General features: G+C 45.7%; 1 protein-coding gene across 1 annotated transcript in view; it reads left to right on the top strand.

The window, feature by feature from the left end:
* The window catches only part of LOC128325827 (collagen alpha-1(VII) chain-like), a 154446-nt gene that overhangs the window by 96772 nt on the left and 42660 nt on the right, over positions 1-15014 (top strand). The window contains exons 33-37 of the mRNA XM_053251666.1: positions 122-157; positions 6491-6547; positions 11052-11123; positions 12495-12566; positions 13714-13749. Of these exons, the coding sequence (XP_053107641.1) occupies positions 122-157; positions 6491-6547; positions 11052-11123; positions 12495-12566; positions 13714-13749 (273 nt within the window). The remainder of the gene's footprint in view (positions 1-121; positions 158-6490; positions 6548-11051; positions 11124-12494; positions 12567-13713; positions 13750-15014) is intronic.

The following is a 15014-nucleotide window of genomic DNA, read 5'->3' on the forward strand; positions in this document are numbered from 1 at the left end:
TACATGCATATGAGTGCTGAACATAACATGGGAATGGGCCTTCTGTGTATGAACAGAGCATGTGAGGTAGTGAGGTGACCATCTTAATAACTCATGCTTTTTCTTTTCAATTTTTTTTTAGGGTGATGTTGGCTCCCCTGGGCCCAAAGGAGAAAGGGTAAGGGATATGCAGATGGCTGTCCCAGTGGGTGGGAAAACAGATTAAGTTGATTTGGGGTTTTTTAAAGGAAGAATCTCTCCAGTATTGGCCATTTCTTCTGTATTCTTGCCTAAGCATAAGGACATAAGAACAGATCTGCTGGATCAGGCCCAAGGCCTTTCTTGTCCAGCATCCTGTTTCACACAGTGGCCCACCAGATGCCTCCGAGAAGCCCACAGGCAAGAGGTGAGGGCAGACCTTCTCTCCTGCTGTTGCTCCCCTGCAACTGGTATTTAGCAGCATCTTGCCTCTGAGGCTGGAAGTAGCCTATAGCCACCGGAGTAGTAGCCATTGATAGACCTGTCCTCCATGAATTTGTCTAAGCCCCTTTTAAAGCCATCCAAGCTGGTGGACATCACCACATCTCATGGCAAAGAATTCCATAGATTAATTATGTGCTGTGTGAAAAAGTACTTCCTCTTCTCAGTCCAAAATTTGAAACTGAAGGGTCATCCTTCAGTTTCACCGGATGACCCCTGGTTCTAGTGTTGTGAGAGAGGGTGAAAAATTTATCTCTGTCCATTCTCTCCACTCATTGCATAATTTTATACACCTTGATCATGTCTCCCTGTAGTTACCTCTTTTCCAGATTAAAGAGCCCCAGAATCCAGATGCTGTGGCCTAGCCTCATAAGGAAGGTGCTCCAGGCCCCTGATCTTTTTGGTTGCCCTCTTCTGCACCTTTTTCAGTTCTACAATATCCTTCTTAAGATACGGTGACCAGAACTGAACACAGTACTCCAAATGTGGTTGCACCATAGATTTGTATAAGGGCATTTTAATACTAGCATTTTTATTTTCAATCCCCTTCCTGATGATCCCTAGCATGGAATTGTCCTTTTTTGGTGCTGTTGCTTATTGAGTCGACAGTTCAACTAGCTGTCTGCCATGAGCCCAAGATCCCTCTGGTCAGTCTCTGATAGCTCAGATCCCATCAGTATATATGTGAAGTTGGGGTTTTTTGCCCCACTATGATTCACTTTATTTTTTATTTTTTATTTAATTTAAAGTATTTCTAAACTGCCCAAAACTTGCATCTCTGGGCAACTTGTGCCTTTACACTTGCCAACACTGAACCGCATTTGCTATTCCCCCAGTTTGAAGAGATCCTTTTGGAGCTCCTCACAATCTGTTTCGGATTTCACTACCCTAAATAGTTTAGTGTCATCTGAAAATTTGGGTACTTCGCTGCTTTATGAACAAGTTAAAGAGCACTGGTCCCAGTACAGATCCTTGGGGGACCCCACTTCTTACTTCCCTCCATTGTGAAAACTGTCCATTTATTCCCACCCTGTTTCCTGTCCTTCAACCAGTTAGCAATCCATACATGAACCTGTCCCTTTATCCCATGACTAAGTTTATGCAAGTTTATAGCTAAGTTTACTCAAGAGCCTTTGGTGGGGAACTTTGTCAAAAGCTTTTTGAAAGCCCAAATATACTATGTCAACTGGATTACCTCTGTTGACACTCTCAATGAACTCCAAAACGTTAATGAGGCAAGACTTGCCTTTGCAGAAGCCATGCTGGTTCTCCTTCAGCAAGGCCTGCTCTTTTTTTTTTTTTTTTAATGATTTTGTCCTTAAGTATGTTTTCCAACAATTTGCCCAGCACAGATGTTAAGATAACCAGCTGTAATTTCCTGGATCCCCCTGGATCCCTTCTTGAAAACCAGAGTTATATTAGCTAGCAATGATATCACCTGGATGAAAATGGGGAAATGGAAAGATAGGCAGAATGAGGCTGTTAGCAGTTTTTTATTTCACCTCTGCCATCACCATATCTGACATCATCTACAGTGCATACAGAAGGGAAGAGGACGTATGGCACAGCAAGGCAGTGCTAGGCAGCTTAGGGGAGATGCCTATAAGGCACCACCACTGCCCCCTCCCCTTAACCTGGGCAGGATGTGTCATGCAAAGCAGGTAGGGAGCGAGGCTCATGGCGGCCCGTGTTCGGCTACTGCAGCAGCCACCTGGCCCCATCCCCCGTGTCTGACATCAGACGCAGGGAGCTGGCTAGCCACACCCCCGTGTCTGACGTCAGATGTGGGGGCATCGTCTCCCTCCCAAAGGGGGCCCTGCAGCCCTGTTTGGGAGGGAGATAGGCCTGCGCTGTGTTGGGCAGCACAGGCCAGAGTGACTCTCCCGGCCTTTAAAATCAGGGGCTGCATGGCTCCGTTGGGAAATTGGCCCCACTGCATTGGCAGCAAGGCCAGGAGCAGCTCTCCCTGCCTTTGAAGCTGCCAATGCAGTGCAGACCAAATGGGAGCAAAATAACACCCCTCACATCTGATTTCAGACATCTGATGTCTGATGCGAGGCGCAGCCCCTGATTGGTGGCGGCCCAGGTTCTTTGAACCCGTTTGCCCAGTGGTGGCTCCGCCCCTGATGCAAAGTAAGAATTCTCTCATTCTGCCTCTGATAGTTCTGTGCAAAGAGGAGGAGAGCATTTGGGGGGCAGGGGTCATCTTGCTGGCTTTGGAGTCCCGGAAAATCCCCAACCTTGATCCACGCTGTTGGCCTTGCAGCATAGTGCCGATTGGGCAAGTTGGATGTGCACTGAAGCACAATGAAGGAACATCTCCCTTGCTGCCCCTTATTCCTGCAGGTCTCTCCCAAAAGACCTACATGGTGCAACTCTCTTACTTCCTTCAAATCCCGCTATCCTCAAAACTCACCTTTTCAATAATAGCTTGGGCACAAGAGTCAGAATGGCGGTGGGGGTGGATTTGGGCAGTTTTTGTTTAGTGGGGCATATTTGGGAGATAAGGGATTAAACCAGGGGTTGTATTTTTATTCCTGGAATGTCCCTTAGAATGACACCGCATGATGCAGTGAAACAGGCAGCTCTGAAAGGTGAAGGGGTGGCAAAAAAGGAGATCAATTTTGCCCCTGACTTGTTCCTCTAAACGTAACTGTACACTCCTTGGAGAGCTTTTGGTCCATTCTCCAGCCTTACCCAATATCCTATTATAACCAGGCCTAAGTATGGCTTAGTTCGTACAAGAATTAGTGATTAGTGAGCCCTATGGAGCTGATTGTGAGAACCAAGAATTTCAGGGCTCAAACCACTCCAAACCTCAAACCTGGTCAAACCACTCCGGTTAACTAGCCTTTAGCCAGGAAAGATAGCTAGGATTCAATTCTGATTTTCTTTTTTGGTTAAATGCTGGCTAACTGGAGCAGTTTCACCAGGATTGCCCTGAAATTTTCGGTTCTCACTGTCATCTCCAGAGGGCTCACTAATCCTGATTAACTTTTTAATCAGGGCCCTTGTGGTTGTGTGACCCCGGCCCATGCGTAACTGAAACAAATATACACCCTTTGCCTATTTATTCCTGTCTCCATTTCCTCTTCCTCCCTCTGTTGTCTCTCCTCTATCACATTTTCGAGTGCAAGGCTGCCTGTCCTCTTGTACTTTGTAAAGTGCCACCCACATTGCTGGTGCTGTATAAATAAGAAATAAGATGAAGAACGTGGCAGGCGCATACTTCTGCAAGCACAACCACAGTCCTCAATAAGGCGCTGAGCTGCTAGCAGCATTCATCCTTGGCTCATTGCCGTGTTGTTTTTCAAGTGTGGGGTTTGCAGCGTGAAATGCTGTTAAATTTACCCCAGTAAGAAGACAGCGAAATACCCCATTGCTTGGCTTCATTCAGAATCAAAGTTCTGTCTAGCTCGCCTCCCGCCTGAAACAGCTTGACGGAAATGAAAGTTTGGGGGAACAAGACGTGGCCGCCCTGGCGCTTGAGTCATGCTCTATTAAAAGATGATGGCCAATTTGTCTCCGCAGAGAGGGCATCCAAAGAGAGCCTGCACATCTAGCGACAAATGAATCCTGAATCTCTCTTGCTGGAGGAACAGCCTCTTCCCATCCGAAAAGAACTTGTAATGCCCTCTCCAAAGGAAGTCTGAATAAAATATCAGGAGCAAGGAGCCGGATTAAACAGCAAGAGGGAGATAATTAAGTCGAGGATGTTCTACTGCAGTATTTCCTAACCTTTCCCACAGATTTCTTCTTTAACAATTGTAGCCTTTTAGAATGCCTCTCACTGGGCAGGGGCCGTCAGCCGCCCATGCTTCCTGTTGGATGATGTCAGCCCAAAGCAACTCCTGCCCCTTTAAGAGAGTCCTTGACCTGAGGCAAGGAGAGGGGACAGCCGCGGCATGGCTAGAGATGTGAATGCCTGGGGGGAACTGAGCATAGGTTTTCTCCCCTTTTTCCAGCCCCCCCCATTTCTCCCCCATGTCTTCACATCTCTAGGAATGCCAAATGTGGCCATCCTGCCCTGCCCCACCCCCTACCCACAGGAGGCGTGGCTGGCATTGGGGCAGGGTGTGCCCATCCACCCACATTTCCGGGCCAGTGATCACTTTGTTCCCTTTCTCTCCAGGAAGCGGTCCAGCTGGCTAGCAAAGCAATTGCTAGCCAGGAAATGCGGGTGGGCAGGCAGGTGCCGAGTGGGCCAAAGCTGGCCACACCTCCTGCCACAAAAGCACTTGTGCAAGGGGGTGTGGCCAGCAGATATAGCACGACGTATCTTCAAGCAGTGCTGGGGCTTGAGCCAGCCCTGGTCCTTGAATGAGCTCACCTGGGCTGAAGTGATTTGAGGATGCCATGGTTCAGCGGCAGACGATAGGCTCTGCATGCAGAAGGTCAAACCCTGGCACCTCCAAATAAACCAGCAAGCAGACAAATGTGCAAGACCCTGGAGCACCAGTCTAAGTACAAATATGAAGCAGCCTTGTATCGAGCCAGACTCTTGGTCCTTCTAACCCTGCAGTGTCTACACTGAAGCTATTCTCACAGCCAGGAGAAACCGGGCTAAGGGTTGTCTGCTGCCATGGGGGCCGCGTGGCTCCTGACAGCAAACCACCAAGAGTACCCCTCCCCTTAAATGAGGTGAGTGGAGCTAGCGCTCTGCTAACCCCGTCTGGTTGACCGTGTGTTGCCGTGGCGCGGCTCCACATGGCGGCAACAGACAAGGAGACCCTCGCCAGGAGGCTGAAAACAGCCTCCCGGGCTCTGGGATCTCTCCAGGATGCCCCGCGCACTTGTTTGGGGCATCTTGGGACTTCCAGGGGCCACGCAGCCCCGGATCCCTGCAGCCCCTGCTGGCTCTGTGACGGAGCCAGCAGTCGTGTGGGCGGCCAATCCAGCCGCCCCAGGGCTGCCCTTGGATTGTCTGTGGGGAAAGAAGTCTAAGCCCGCTTTCCCCGCAGACCTGACAGAAGTTCTTCTCACGGATCGTGAGATGAGCTTCACTGACTATCAGCAATCCAGAGTTTCAGACAGGAGTCTTTCCAAGCCCTGCATGAAGATGCTGCCAGGGATTGAACCTGGTACCTTCTGCATGCAAAACAGATGCTCGACCAAGTGGCCTAGAGTCCTATTCCCAGGAGACAATCCTGGCCTAGATGGATCAATGACTTGACTTACTAGAAAGCAGACAGTTTTGTATAACATATTCTCTTTCTAAAATTTAGGTTTTCACTGGTTGCTTCTTTTGTTTCTAGGAATGCGATCCGGACTGAAGAATAGAGAGAATAAAAATTATGGCTTAATGGCCACTAGATTCTGAGGGAATGTAGTGGCCATGAGATGGGTCAGAAAGTTGTGCAGGACAAAAATGGTGTATCTCCAGACCTCTGCAAATGACACCTAGCAATAATGCAGATCTGTCATCTGGATACGTGTTTCCAAGCTTAACCACAAGAACTAGAAACTAAATTGAAGTGAAGATCCGTGGTCATTCACTACATCCCTTCCTTGTATAGAGAAATTGTAGACATGGAGTGAAAATTAACAGAATTAGTATGGACAGAGTGTTTTACTAAGGCCTAGGGCAAGGGGCGGTCTGTGTTCAAGTGCTGCTGTTGTCAAGGTCTCGCCATTTGGTCTTGAGGAAGTCATTCTTGGCTTCAGTATTCACTTTTTAAAGAGAGATTAGAAATGACTTGCTTCAGAGAATGGTTGAGAAAAAGTACTATGCAGATGAAGGGTGGAGCTATCCAGATAGGTGGGTGTGGTTTTTAGTGCCTTCCTCCAAGTGCAATAGGAAACCATTCACAGATTGCTATTGAAAGTGGGGTACTTATACCAGGCGTACATGACATGTTTCTTCTGCCACAGCTGTGTTATAATGATGGACATTTTGCTAGTAAATATTAAAAAGTATCAGTACATTTATGCCATTTGGTTCTGCCATTATTTGAATCGAATTTCAATATCAGCATGGATTCATGGTCAACTCATCATATAAGGACCTTGCTGTCTTGTGCTTGTATTGCAGGGGGACCCCATGACAATATTTGGACCTCAAGGTTATAAAGGCAATAAAGGACATCCTGTAAGTGGTGATGTTTATCTTGGTTTTTACTTGGAGCCTGGCCTTATCTATAGCTGACAGAGTTTGGCGGGTTTTGTTCTCTCTCTTTATATATTCCAGTAGCTGATTGATTGATTGATTGATTGATTATTTATAGTTTGATTTCTATACCACCTTTTAAAAAATGTATCCCTAGGTGGGTTACAAAAGTTAAAATACAACAATAAAAGTCCCATTAAAATAGCATTAAAACCAACAATTGATTGATTGATTAAGTGCCGTCAAGTCTGTGTCGACTCTTAATGACCACATAATAGATTCTCTCCAGGATGATCTGTCTTCAACTTGGCCTTTAAGGTATCTCTGTGGTGCATTCATTACTATCATAATCAAGTCCATCCACCTTGCTGCTGGTCATCCTCTTCTCTTTCCTTCAACTTTTGTATTAGCCAACAACTTGCATTTTGGGTGGTATACAAATGTGTTAAATAAAATAAACAAATAATAAATAAACTTTCCCCAGCATTATGGACTTCTCAAGGGAGTTGGGTCTTCGCATAATGTGTCCAAAATATGATAGTTTGAGCCTGACCATTTGTGCCTTGAGTGAAAATTCTGGATTGATTTGTTCTATGGTCCATTGGTTTGTTTTCCTGGCTGTCCATGGTATCCTCAAAAGTCTTTTCAAGCACCAGTGTTCAATAGCGCCAATGTTTTTCCTATCTTGCTTCTTCAAAGTCCAGCTTTTGCATCCATAGAGTGTTACAGGGGAAACCATTGTCCAGACAATTCTAATCTTTGTAGGTATAATCTTTGTAGGCATCTAAGTATCCTTTCCTTCAATGAACCCTACCAAGTGCTGGTCTGTGGTGTATTTCTTGACTGCTGGATCCTTTACTATTGATGGTCGATCCTAAAAGGCAGAAGCTATCCACCACTTCAATGTCTTCATTATCCATTCTGAGGCTGGTTGCTGCTGTACCCATTGTCATCAGTTTAGTCTTCTTTACATTTAGTTGTAGTCGCATTTTTTCACTGTGCTCCTTGACTTTACTAGACTTTACTTTACATGTCTACATTACTAGAGCTTGCAGATCATCCACACTCAGCTATCAGATTGGTGTCATCAGCGTAGCGCAGGTTAATGATATTTCTTCCTCCAACTTTAAAACCATGCTCATCTTCTTCCAATCCAGCTTCTCTCAGTATATGTTCAGCATATCAGTTGAATACATAAAGAGAAAGTATACAGCCTTGTTTTACTCCTTTGCCAATCTGGAACCAGTCTGTGTCAACATGTTCTGTCTGGACTGTGGCTTCCTGTCCTGTGTATAGGTTTCTCATGAGAACAATGAGATATTCTGGGACACCCATTTTCCTAAGGACATTCCACAACTTGACATGGTCGACACAATCAAAGGCTTTTCTGTAGTTAATAAAGCACATATTGACTTCTTTCTGGTATTCTTTGGCTTTCTCAATTATCCAGCATGCATCAGCAATGATGTCGCTTGTTCCTCGGCCTTTTCTGAAACCAGCTTGAACATCTGGCATTTTCCTTTCCACATAGGGCTCTCATCTGTGTTGGATGATTCTGAGCATTATTTTGCTAGCATGTGAAATTAAGGATATTGTGCAATGGTTTGCACAGTCTGTTAAGTCTCCTTTCTTTGGTGTGGGTATGTAGACTGGCCTCTTCCAATCTCTTGGCCACTATGTCGTTCTCCAGATTTGCTGGTATAGTTTCTGGCATAATACAAACCATAAAAACATAGACAAAGCAACAACCAGAGCTGCAAGAGTAACCCCTAAGAGGCAAAGGCCTGAATGAACAAAAGAGTATTTAGTCAGTTTTTAAAGGCAGCCAAGGAAGTCAGGTAATAAGCACCCACTGGGAGAGCATTTCAAAGCCTGGGGGGCAATAATAGAGAAGGCCCTGTCCAGCGTGCATGACAATTGCTGGTGAATCATTGGCAGCCCTGGCCCTCAGGCCTCACCCAGATCCTCTCTGGGCTCCCTTGCAACTTGATAACGCCCTCCCTGCCCTGCCCACACAATCCGCTCATTATTTCTGGTCTAAGAGGGGGAAAGAAGCATTCTTGGAGAAAGAATCTAGAGTAGGTTTATAGAAGGGCCTCTCTACCTGGGGTCCCCAGATCTTGCTGGACCACCTTGCTGGACCGCCTCCTGTAATACCCAGTCACAAGGGTACCACTATGGCTGGGGATGATGGGAGTTGTAATCCATCACTATCTGGGGACCAAAGGTTGAAAACTCCTGGCTTATAGTCTTGTGGAAAAAAACCTCTTATATTTAAGCTCCCAAACAAGAAAGCTTTACAACTCAAGTGAGAAGAAAAAAACGAGCTGGGATGGCATAAGGGGGTGTATGGAGGCACGCCTCCTCCTCTCAATACCAGTTGGAGGGGAGAAACAGCAGGAGAGAGGGCATGCACATATCTCTTGCCTGTGGGCTCCCCAGAGGCATCTGGTGGGCCACTGTGTGAAACAGGATGCTAGACTAGATGGGCCTCGTGCCTGATCCAGAAGGGCTGTTCTTTTGTTCTTATGTTCTTAATCAAGCTTCCCTCAGTGTTGGCTGGCACACAGAGTAAAGCCCCCTCTGATGACCTTGTTGGGTGGGTGGACCCATTCAGGAGCAGATGGTTTTTCAGGTATCCAGGCCCCAAACCATTAAGGGCTTTAAAGGTAACAACCAGTACTTTGAATTAAATCTGGAAGCAAACTGGCAGTCAATACAGCTCTTTCAAAGTGGCTCAATATGCTCCCAGTGAGCAACTCTGGAAAAACCCTAGCTGCTGCCTTTCTCACCAGCTGAAGTTTCTGAATATTCAAGGGCAGCCTCACCTAGAGTGTGTTGTAGTAATCCAGCCATGACGTGATTAAGGCATGGGTAACCATGGCCAGATCTGCCTTCTTAAGAAAAGGACACAGCTGGCACACCAAGCGGGGCTGTGCAAAGGCACCCCTGGCCACCACCTCCACCTGGGTACTCAGAAGTAGAGCTGGGTCCAACTGTACCCTCAAATGCTTCACCTGCTCTTTCAAGGGGAGTGCAACCCCATCCAAAGCAGGTTGAATCCTCCCATCCTGACTGACGAGGTCATCTGAGGGGGCTCTGCTCCGGGTGCTGGCAATTAGGGAGGCTAGGCTGTCATGCACTTGGGACAGGGCCTTCTCTGTTGCTGCCCCCAGATTCTGGAATGCTCTCCCAGTGGGTATCCGCTTATTATTCTCCATCACAGTTTTTAGAAAGCATGTCAAACCATGGCTTTTTACCCAGGCTTTTATATGATTGTCTCCACTGCTAACCCAGTCCTGAGCCATTTAGAGCTTTAAAGGTAATTACCAGCTTGGAGGGAAGTGTGGAGAGCAGCATGTTTTGCATTGCTGTTGTGGATGTAGGGAAGAGTAGCAAGTGGCACACTCTGACCTGCACTGGCAGGAGGTCAAAATGCAAGCATTTTGTACTGTTTTTATGCTTGCGTTTTAATTTAATTTTTTTTAAATCAGATTTGTTTTTATATTTTTTAGCTCAATATTTTAATGTGTCTATTTTATAATCTTGTTTTTAAATTTTATTGTGAGCAGCCTTGGGATTTTCTTAATGAAAGACGGGGTATAAATTTAACAATATATAACAATAAATAAACTCTCCTACTTACCAGTAGCACCTCCATCTTGTCTGGATTCAGTCTCAGTTTACTAGTCCACATCCAGCCCATCAATGTCTTCAGCCCCCATTTCAGGACATCCGCCACCTCCCTAGGATCAGATGCTAAAGAGATGTAGAGCTGAGTGTCTACTGTATACTGATGACACTCCAGCACAAATCCCCGGATGACCTCTCACTGTGGTTAATGTAGATATTAAACAACATGCGGGACAAAACCAAACTCTGTAGGACTCCATAGGGCAATGGCAAAGGGGTCAAGCACAAGTCCTCCAGCACCAGCTTGTTAAGTTAAGCCCCTTGCCCCTGGAGTGTGTGTACAGGGAGATACTAGGAAGGCCAAAGGCTGGAGAGGAACTAACTTAGGAACATAGGAAGCTGCCATATACTGAGTCAGACCATTGGTCTATCTATCTCAGTATTGTCTTCACAGACTAGCAGCGGCTTCTCCAAGTTTGCAGGCAGGAATCTCTCTCAGCCTTATCTTGGAGATGCTGCCAGGGAGGGAACTTGGAACCTTCTGCTCTTCCCAGAGTGGCTTCATCCCCTAAGGGGAATATCTGACAGTGCTCACCCATCAAGTCTCCCATTCATATGAAACCAAGGTGGACCCTGCTTAGCTAAGGGGACAAGCCATACTTGCTACCATAAGACCAGCTCTCCTCCACTATAGTTTGCTCAGTGTGGGTGTAAAACTGAAGCATAGTTACTTCAAGCCATGGCTGGAGTGAAGTTGACTTTTTTCCTTCATCAATAAAAATGATAATTTTTTCTCTCTCACACACACACAAAATTCTGTTGAAGAGTTGACTTCTTCTATGTCGCTCCTTAGGGTGAAAGAGGCCCTTCAGGATTTGATGGAGACAAGGGCGAGAAAGGGGAGGATGGACCGGCAGGAGAAAAGGTACCCATCATTTGCAGGTCTGTTCTTCAAGCTCAAAGAAATAAACTGGATTCCACACACACCCGCCCCTCCCCTCCCGATTTCCCCCCAGGCCTTCTCATCTCTAGCTGGGTCTGAATTTAGGGGCAGTTCAAAATAAGAAGTTGGCCAGAGAGTAAAGAACTGTGACATTTGGCCTTCTGCTGCCCATGAATACATTGCTCTCCACACGTTGTTATGGCTCTTTGCCATGTTGTTATGTAATATGGTGGAGCCAAAATGCCACCCTTGCCCATTTTGCTGCCACATTTGCAGATTATGACATGAGGGGAGGTAATTCTGCAGTTTCTGAGGGGCCGGTTTTGGCTTCCCTTTTGCTCGCCCTGTCCCGAACCCAACCAAATTTTGAGTGAAAGTTCTCTTCAGCAAGCTTCCAACTTAGCCATATTATGAAAAACGCATCAGATTGCTCAATGGGTTGTTTTCCTTATTCCTACTAAACAAATATGTAGAAGGCACTTCACAGAGTGACTGGAGGAGGGGGGAAGGGCAAGTCCCTATCCAAAAGGCATTGCAGCCTAAATAGTTTGTATTCTAGCCCTTCTCCCTACCTTGTCTTTACTCTCATGGACTGGGTGGTGGTAAAGAATTGCCCAGGCTTCTCAAACCTGGATCCACAGAGATCATTGGACTATAATTCCCATCATCCTCAGCTGCAATGGCTGAAGAATGATGGGAGCTGGACAACAACACCCATCATCCTTCAGGTATTGTGACTGAGAATGATGGGAATTGTTGAATGTAGTCCAACAATATGTGGGGACCTACGTTTGAGAGGTCCTGGCAATTCCTAATATCTAAGGGCCCGGATTTGAGAAGCCCTATCTTAAGATCTTGTTCCATCAGGCTGGTGAGCTTGATCGCCCGAGTTTGGTCAGAGAAAATCAGGGTTTGGTCGGAGAAAATTCCTTGGCACCCAGGACTCCAGAGCTTCCCTTGAACTTACACAGTTTCATGGAGCCTTAAAAACCAGCTGTTGTGTGGTTTCGCACAGTTTAGTCTGACTTCAAAGAAAAGCAAGGAAACCCTTTTGTGAGTTGTGCCATTTGTCTGGCAGTTCCACGCAAGGTTTTCCCTCCTTGGACATACACATTTGGGCACAGAAATTAAAATGCAGGAGAATTCGGCCCAGCTCTATCTGATACATGCTGCTCACCCTCTCTTGCTCGTGTTACAATACAGTTTACAAATTCTCTCCCTTCTTCTTCTTCTTCTTCTTCTTCTTCTTCTTCTTCTTCTTCTTCTTCTTCTTCTTCTCCTTCTCCTTCTCCTTCTCCTTCTCCTTCTCCTTCTCCTTCTCCTTCTTCTTCTCCTTCTTCTTTCCTCCTCCAGGGGGTCAAAGGAGAAGCTGGGGCGAAAGGAGTCCTGGGACTGTTTGGTACAAGGGGGCCTGTAGGCCAAAAGGTCTGTAAACATTAATATTTTTAATGTTGGGTCTTACATGATTTTAATGGTTAAATGATTGTAATTGTTTAATTGATTTAATGTTTTAAATTATGTTAATTGTAAACCACCCAGCGACGCAAGTTTTGGGTGGTATAGAAACAAACAAACAAACAAACAAAATGACTCAGAGGTTCATACACAGCCTGGTTTGGGCTGGACTAGACATTCTATTCCCTGCGCCCGAGTCTTGCATTGATTAATGTCCCCCAATGGTCCTATTGAGCAATGCTAGGAATGAACAACAAAGCCAGGAACTGAGTCAGGGTCTCCCTACATGCACAAAAGTCCCTGTTTTTTCAAATAACTTAGTAGAGTTCCTCCCCCCCTCCACATTTGGAATGCAGCCTGATATTCACATAATCTTTCAATTAAAACTGACCCCAAGATTGGCAGGAGAACATAGGAAGTAGTCCTGTTCCAGCTGCAGGGAATTGCAGATGTTCACTCAAGGGAGTCATCTAACTACTATTTTCTGGGTGACCTCTTTGATCCCCAAATACTTGTAGCAGCAGATGGACCAGTCTAATAAGAGTCCATTTAAATACTGTAGATGTGAAGTACCACCATCCAGATATAAGCTATCTCCTTTCCTGTGCTTTATACAATTAGTAATTACACCCTGGGGAAGGCCAGTTTCAAAGATGACTTCCCCATTGGCTGGAAATAGTGTCAATAATCCCTAGAACTGCTCTGTGATTGGTTTAGGTCACACACGTGTACACACATATCAATACCCATGTTCAAGAATAAACTGTTCAGGTTATTGCTGACTGTGACTATTTATTTGTTTGTTTGTTTATTCAGTGTCATATTTATATACCACCTGATATAGATACATCTCTAGGCAGTGTACACAATCCAAATTAAAATATATAAAAACAAAAACAATTAAAACTCTTTCACAGGATAAGAACAATTTAAAACAATTCACAGAGTGAAATAAAATAATGTCACCCAATACAAACAATGCTATCTAGAGTCCAGTGAGTTTAGAAATGGCTTAGCAACTCTCATCACACTTGCTTGGTGAGCTGGTTCATGACAGTCTTTTCTAATGTGCTTATCATTTGGGAGTATATTTGCTTTATTTTTCCTTTTCTGGCAGGGTGAGCTTGGAGAACCTGGACTGCCTGGATTTGCTGTGAGTTCAGAAATCCGTTCTTTCTTGAGTGTATGTAAGGGAATTGTACCCCAACAATACTTGGGGACGCAAGGCTGGGAACCCTTTCCACAGGGCACTTAGAGAAAACTCTAGTCTCCTCTTGGCCACTTGCATGTTATTATTATTTTTTTCCTATTTTTTTAAATGCCTTTCACTGCGCAAAATATTATTCAGTTCTTGACTCATTTACCTTCATAATGATCCTGTGAGATAGGTGAGGCGTACAGATAGAGAGCGCCTGCTTCCTCATACCCCAGACCCCCCCCCCATATCCTCCCACCCCCGCCAAGCAATATTGTAGTGGCTGTTTCTGCTTCATTTATCACCTGGCAGTAGCTGCTTCCACCATTTGATCAATAATTGCGTTTTAAATAACCACTTTAGATGCTTTTTATATCATACTTGTATTTGCTTTGGGAAGGTTTGAAATGCAAATGTCAGCAAATACATGTGAACAGCTGTTCATCCACTGTAAGGCTTCCCTGGTGCACAAGGGAAGGATCTGATCTCTGCAACATCTGGACATTTCTTCCCAGACCGGGGTTCTTCACTTCTTTGCACCTGCGCCTGCCCGCCAGTTCTCAAACATTACCCATGGACCCCAGTAGCAGCCAGTGAACACCTCCCCGGAGGGGGGGGTCAGTGAGGGTGGGAAAATACAACTTTAAACTACAGTGAACTTACCTGCCACTGGTACCCAAGCGACTATATGCTGTGGTGTCTAATGACCCAGCATCCTGTGGGGAAAGTACCCTTCCCCTGTCACTCAACTGAGTGGTAGGGACAGGGCACCCTTCCTGAAGGATGCTGGGTTGGCCACCAGCATAGCATATAGCATCCAGTTACGGAAGGTAAGTTCACCGCAGTTTAAAGATGTATTCCTCCACCCTCCCCACTACCCCTGGAGTGGCAATCACTGGCCACTAGTGATGGGCCCCAACTCATCCCATCCCATGTATCTATTTTCATAAGACTCCAGTAAGAATTAAAGGGAAAAAATAAGTAAACAGGATAGCTAATTCCAGGAACTGTATTCTAGCTCACCAAGAAGCAAATTAAATGCAAAGATTTGCCATGGGCCACCTGGACGTACCCCAGGTTAAGAACTCTGTCCTTTGTGTCATGTTATTTTTCCAACCAGACATTAGTGGGTTCAGGTGACACTATTTGAGTGGAAGTTGCAGCTTGTATTGGGAGTGCACACTTGCAGGGAACCAGGGGTTCATACCAGCTGGACACTTAAA

This window comes from Hemicordylus capensis, chromosome 5 (genome assembly GCF_027244095.1).
Source record: "Hemicordylus capensis ecotype Gifberg chromosome 5, rHemCap1.1.pri, whole genome shotgun sequence".
Lineage (NCBI taxonomy): Eukaryota > Metazoa > Chordata > Lepidosauria > Squamata > Cordylidae > Hemicordylus > Hemicordylus capensis.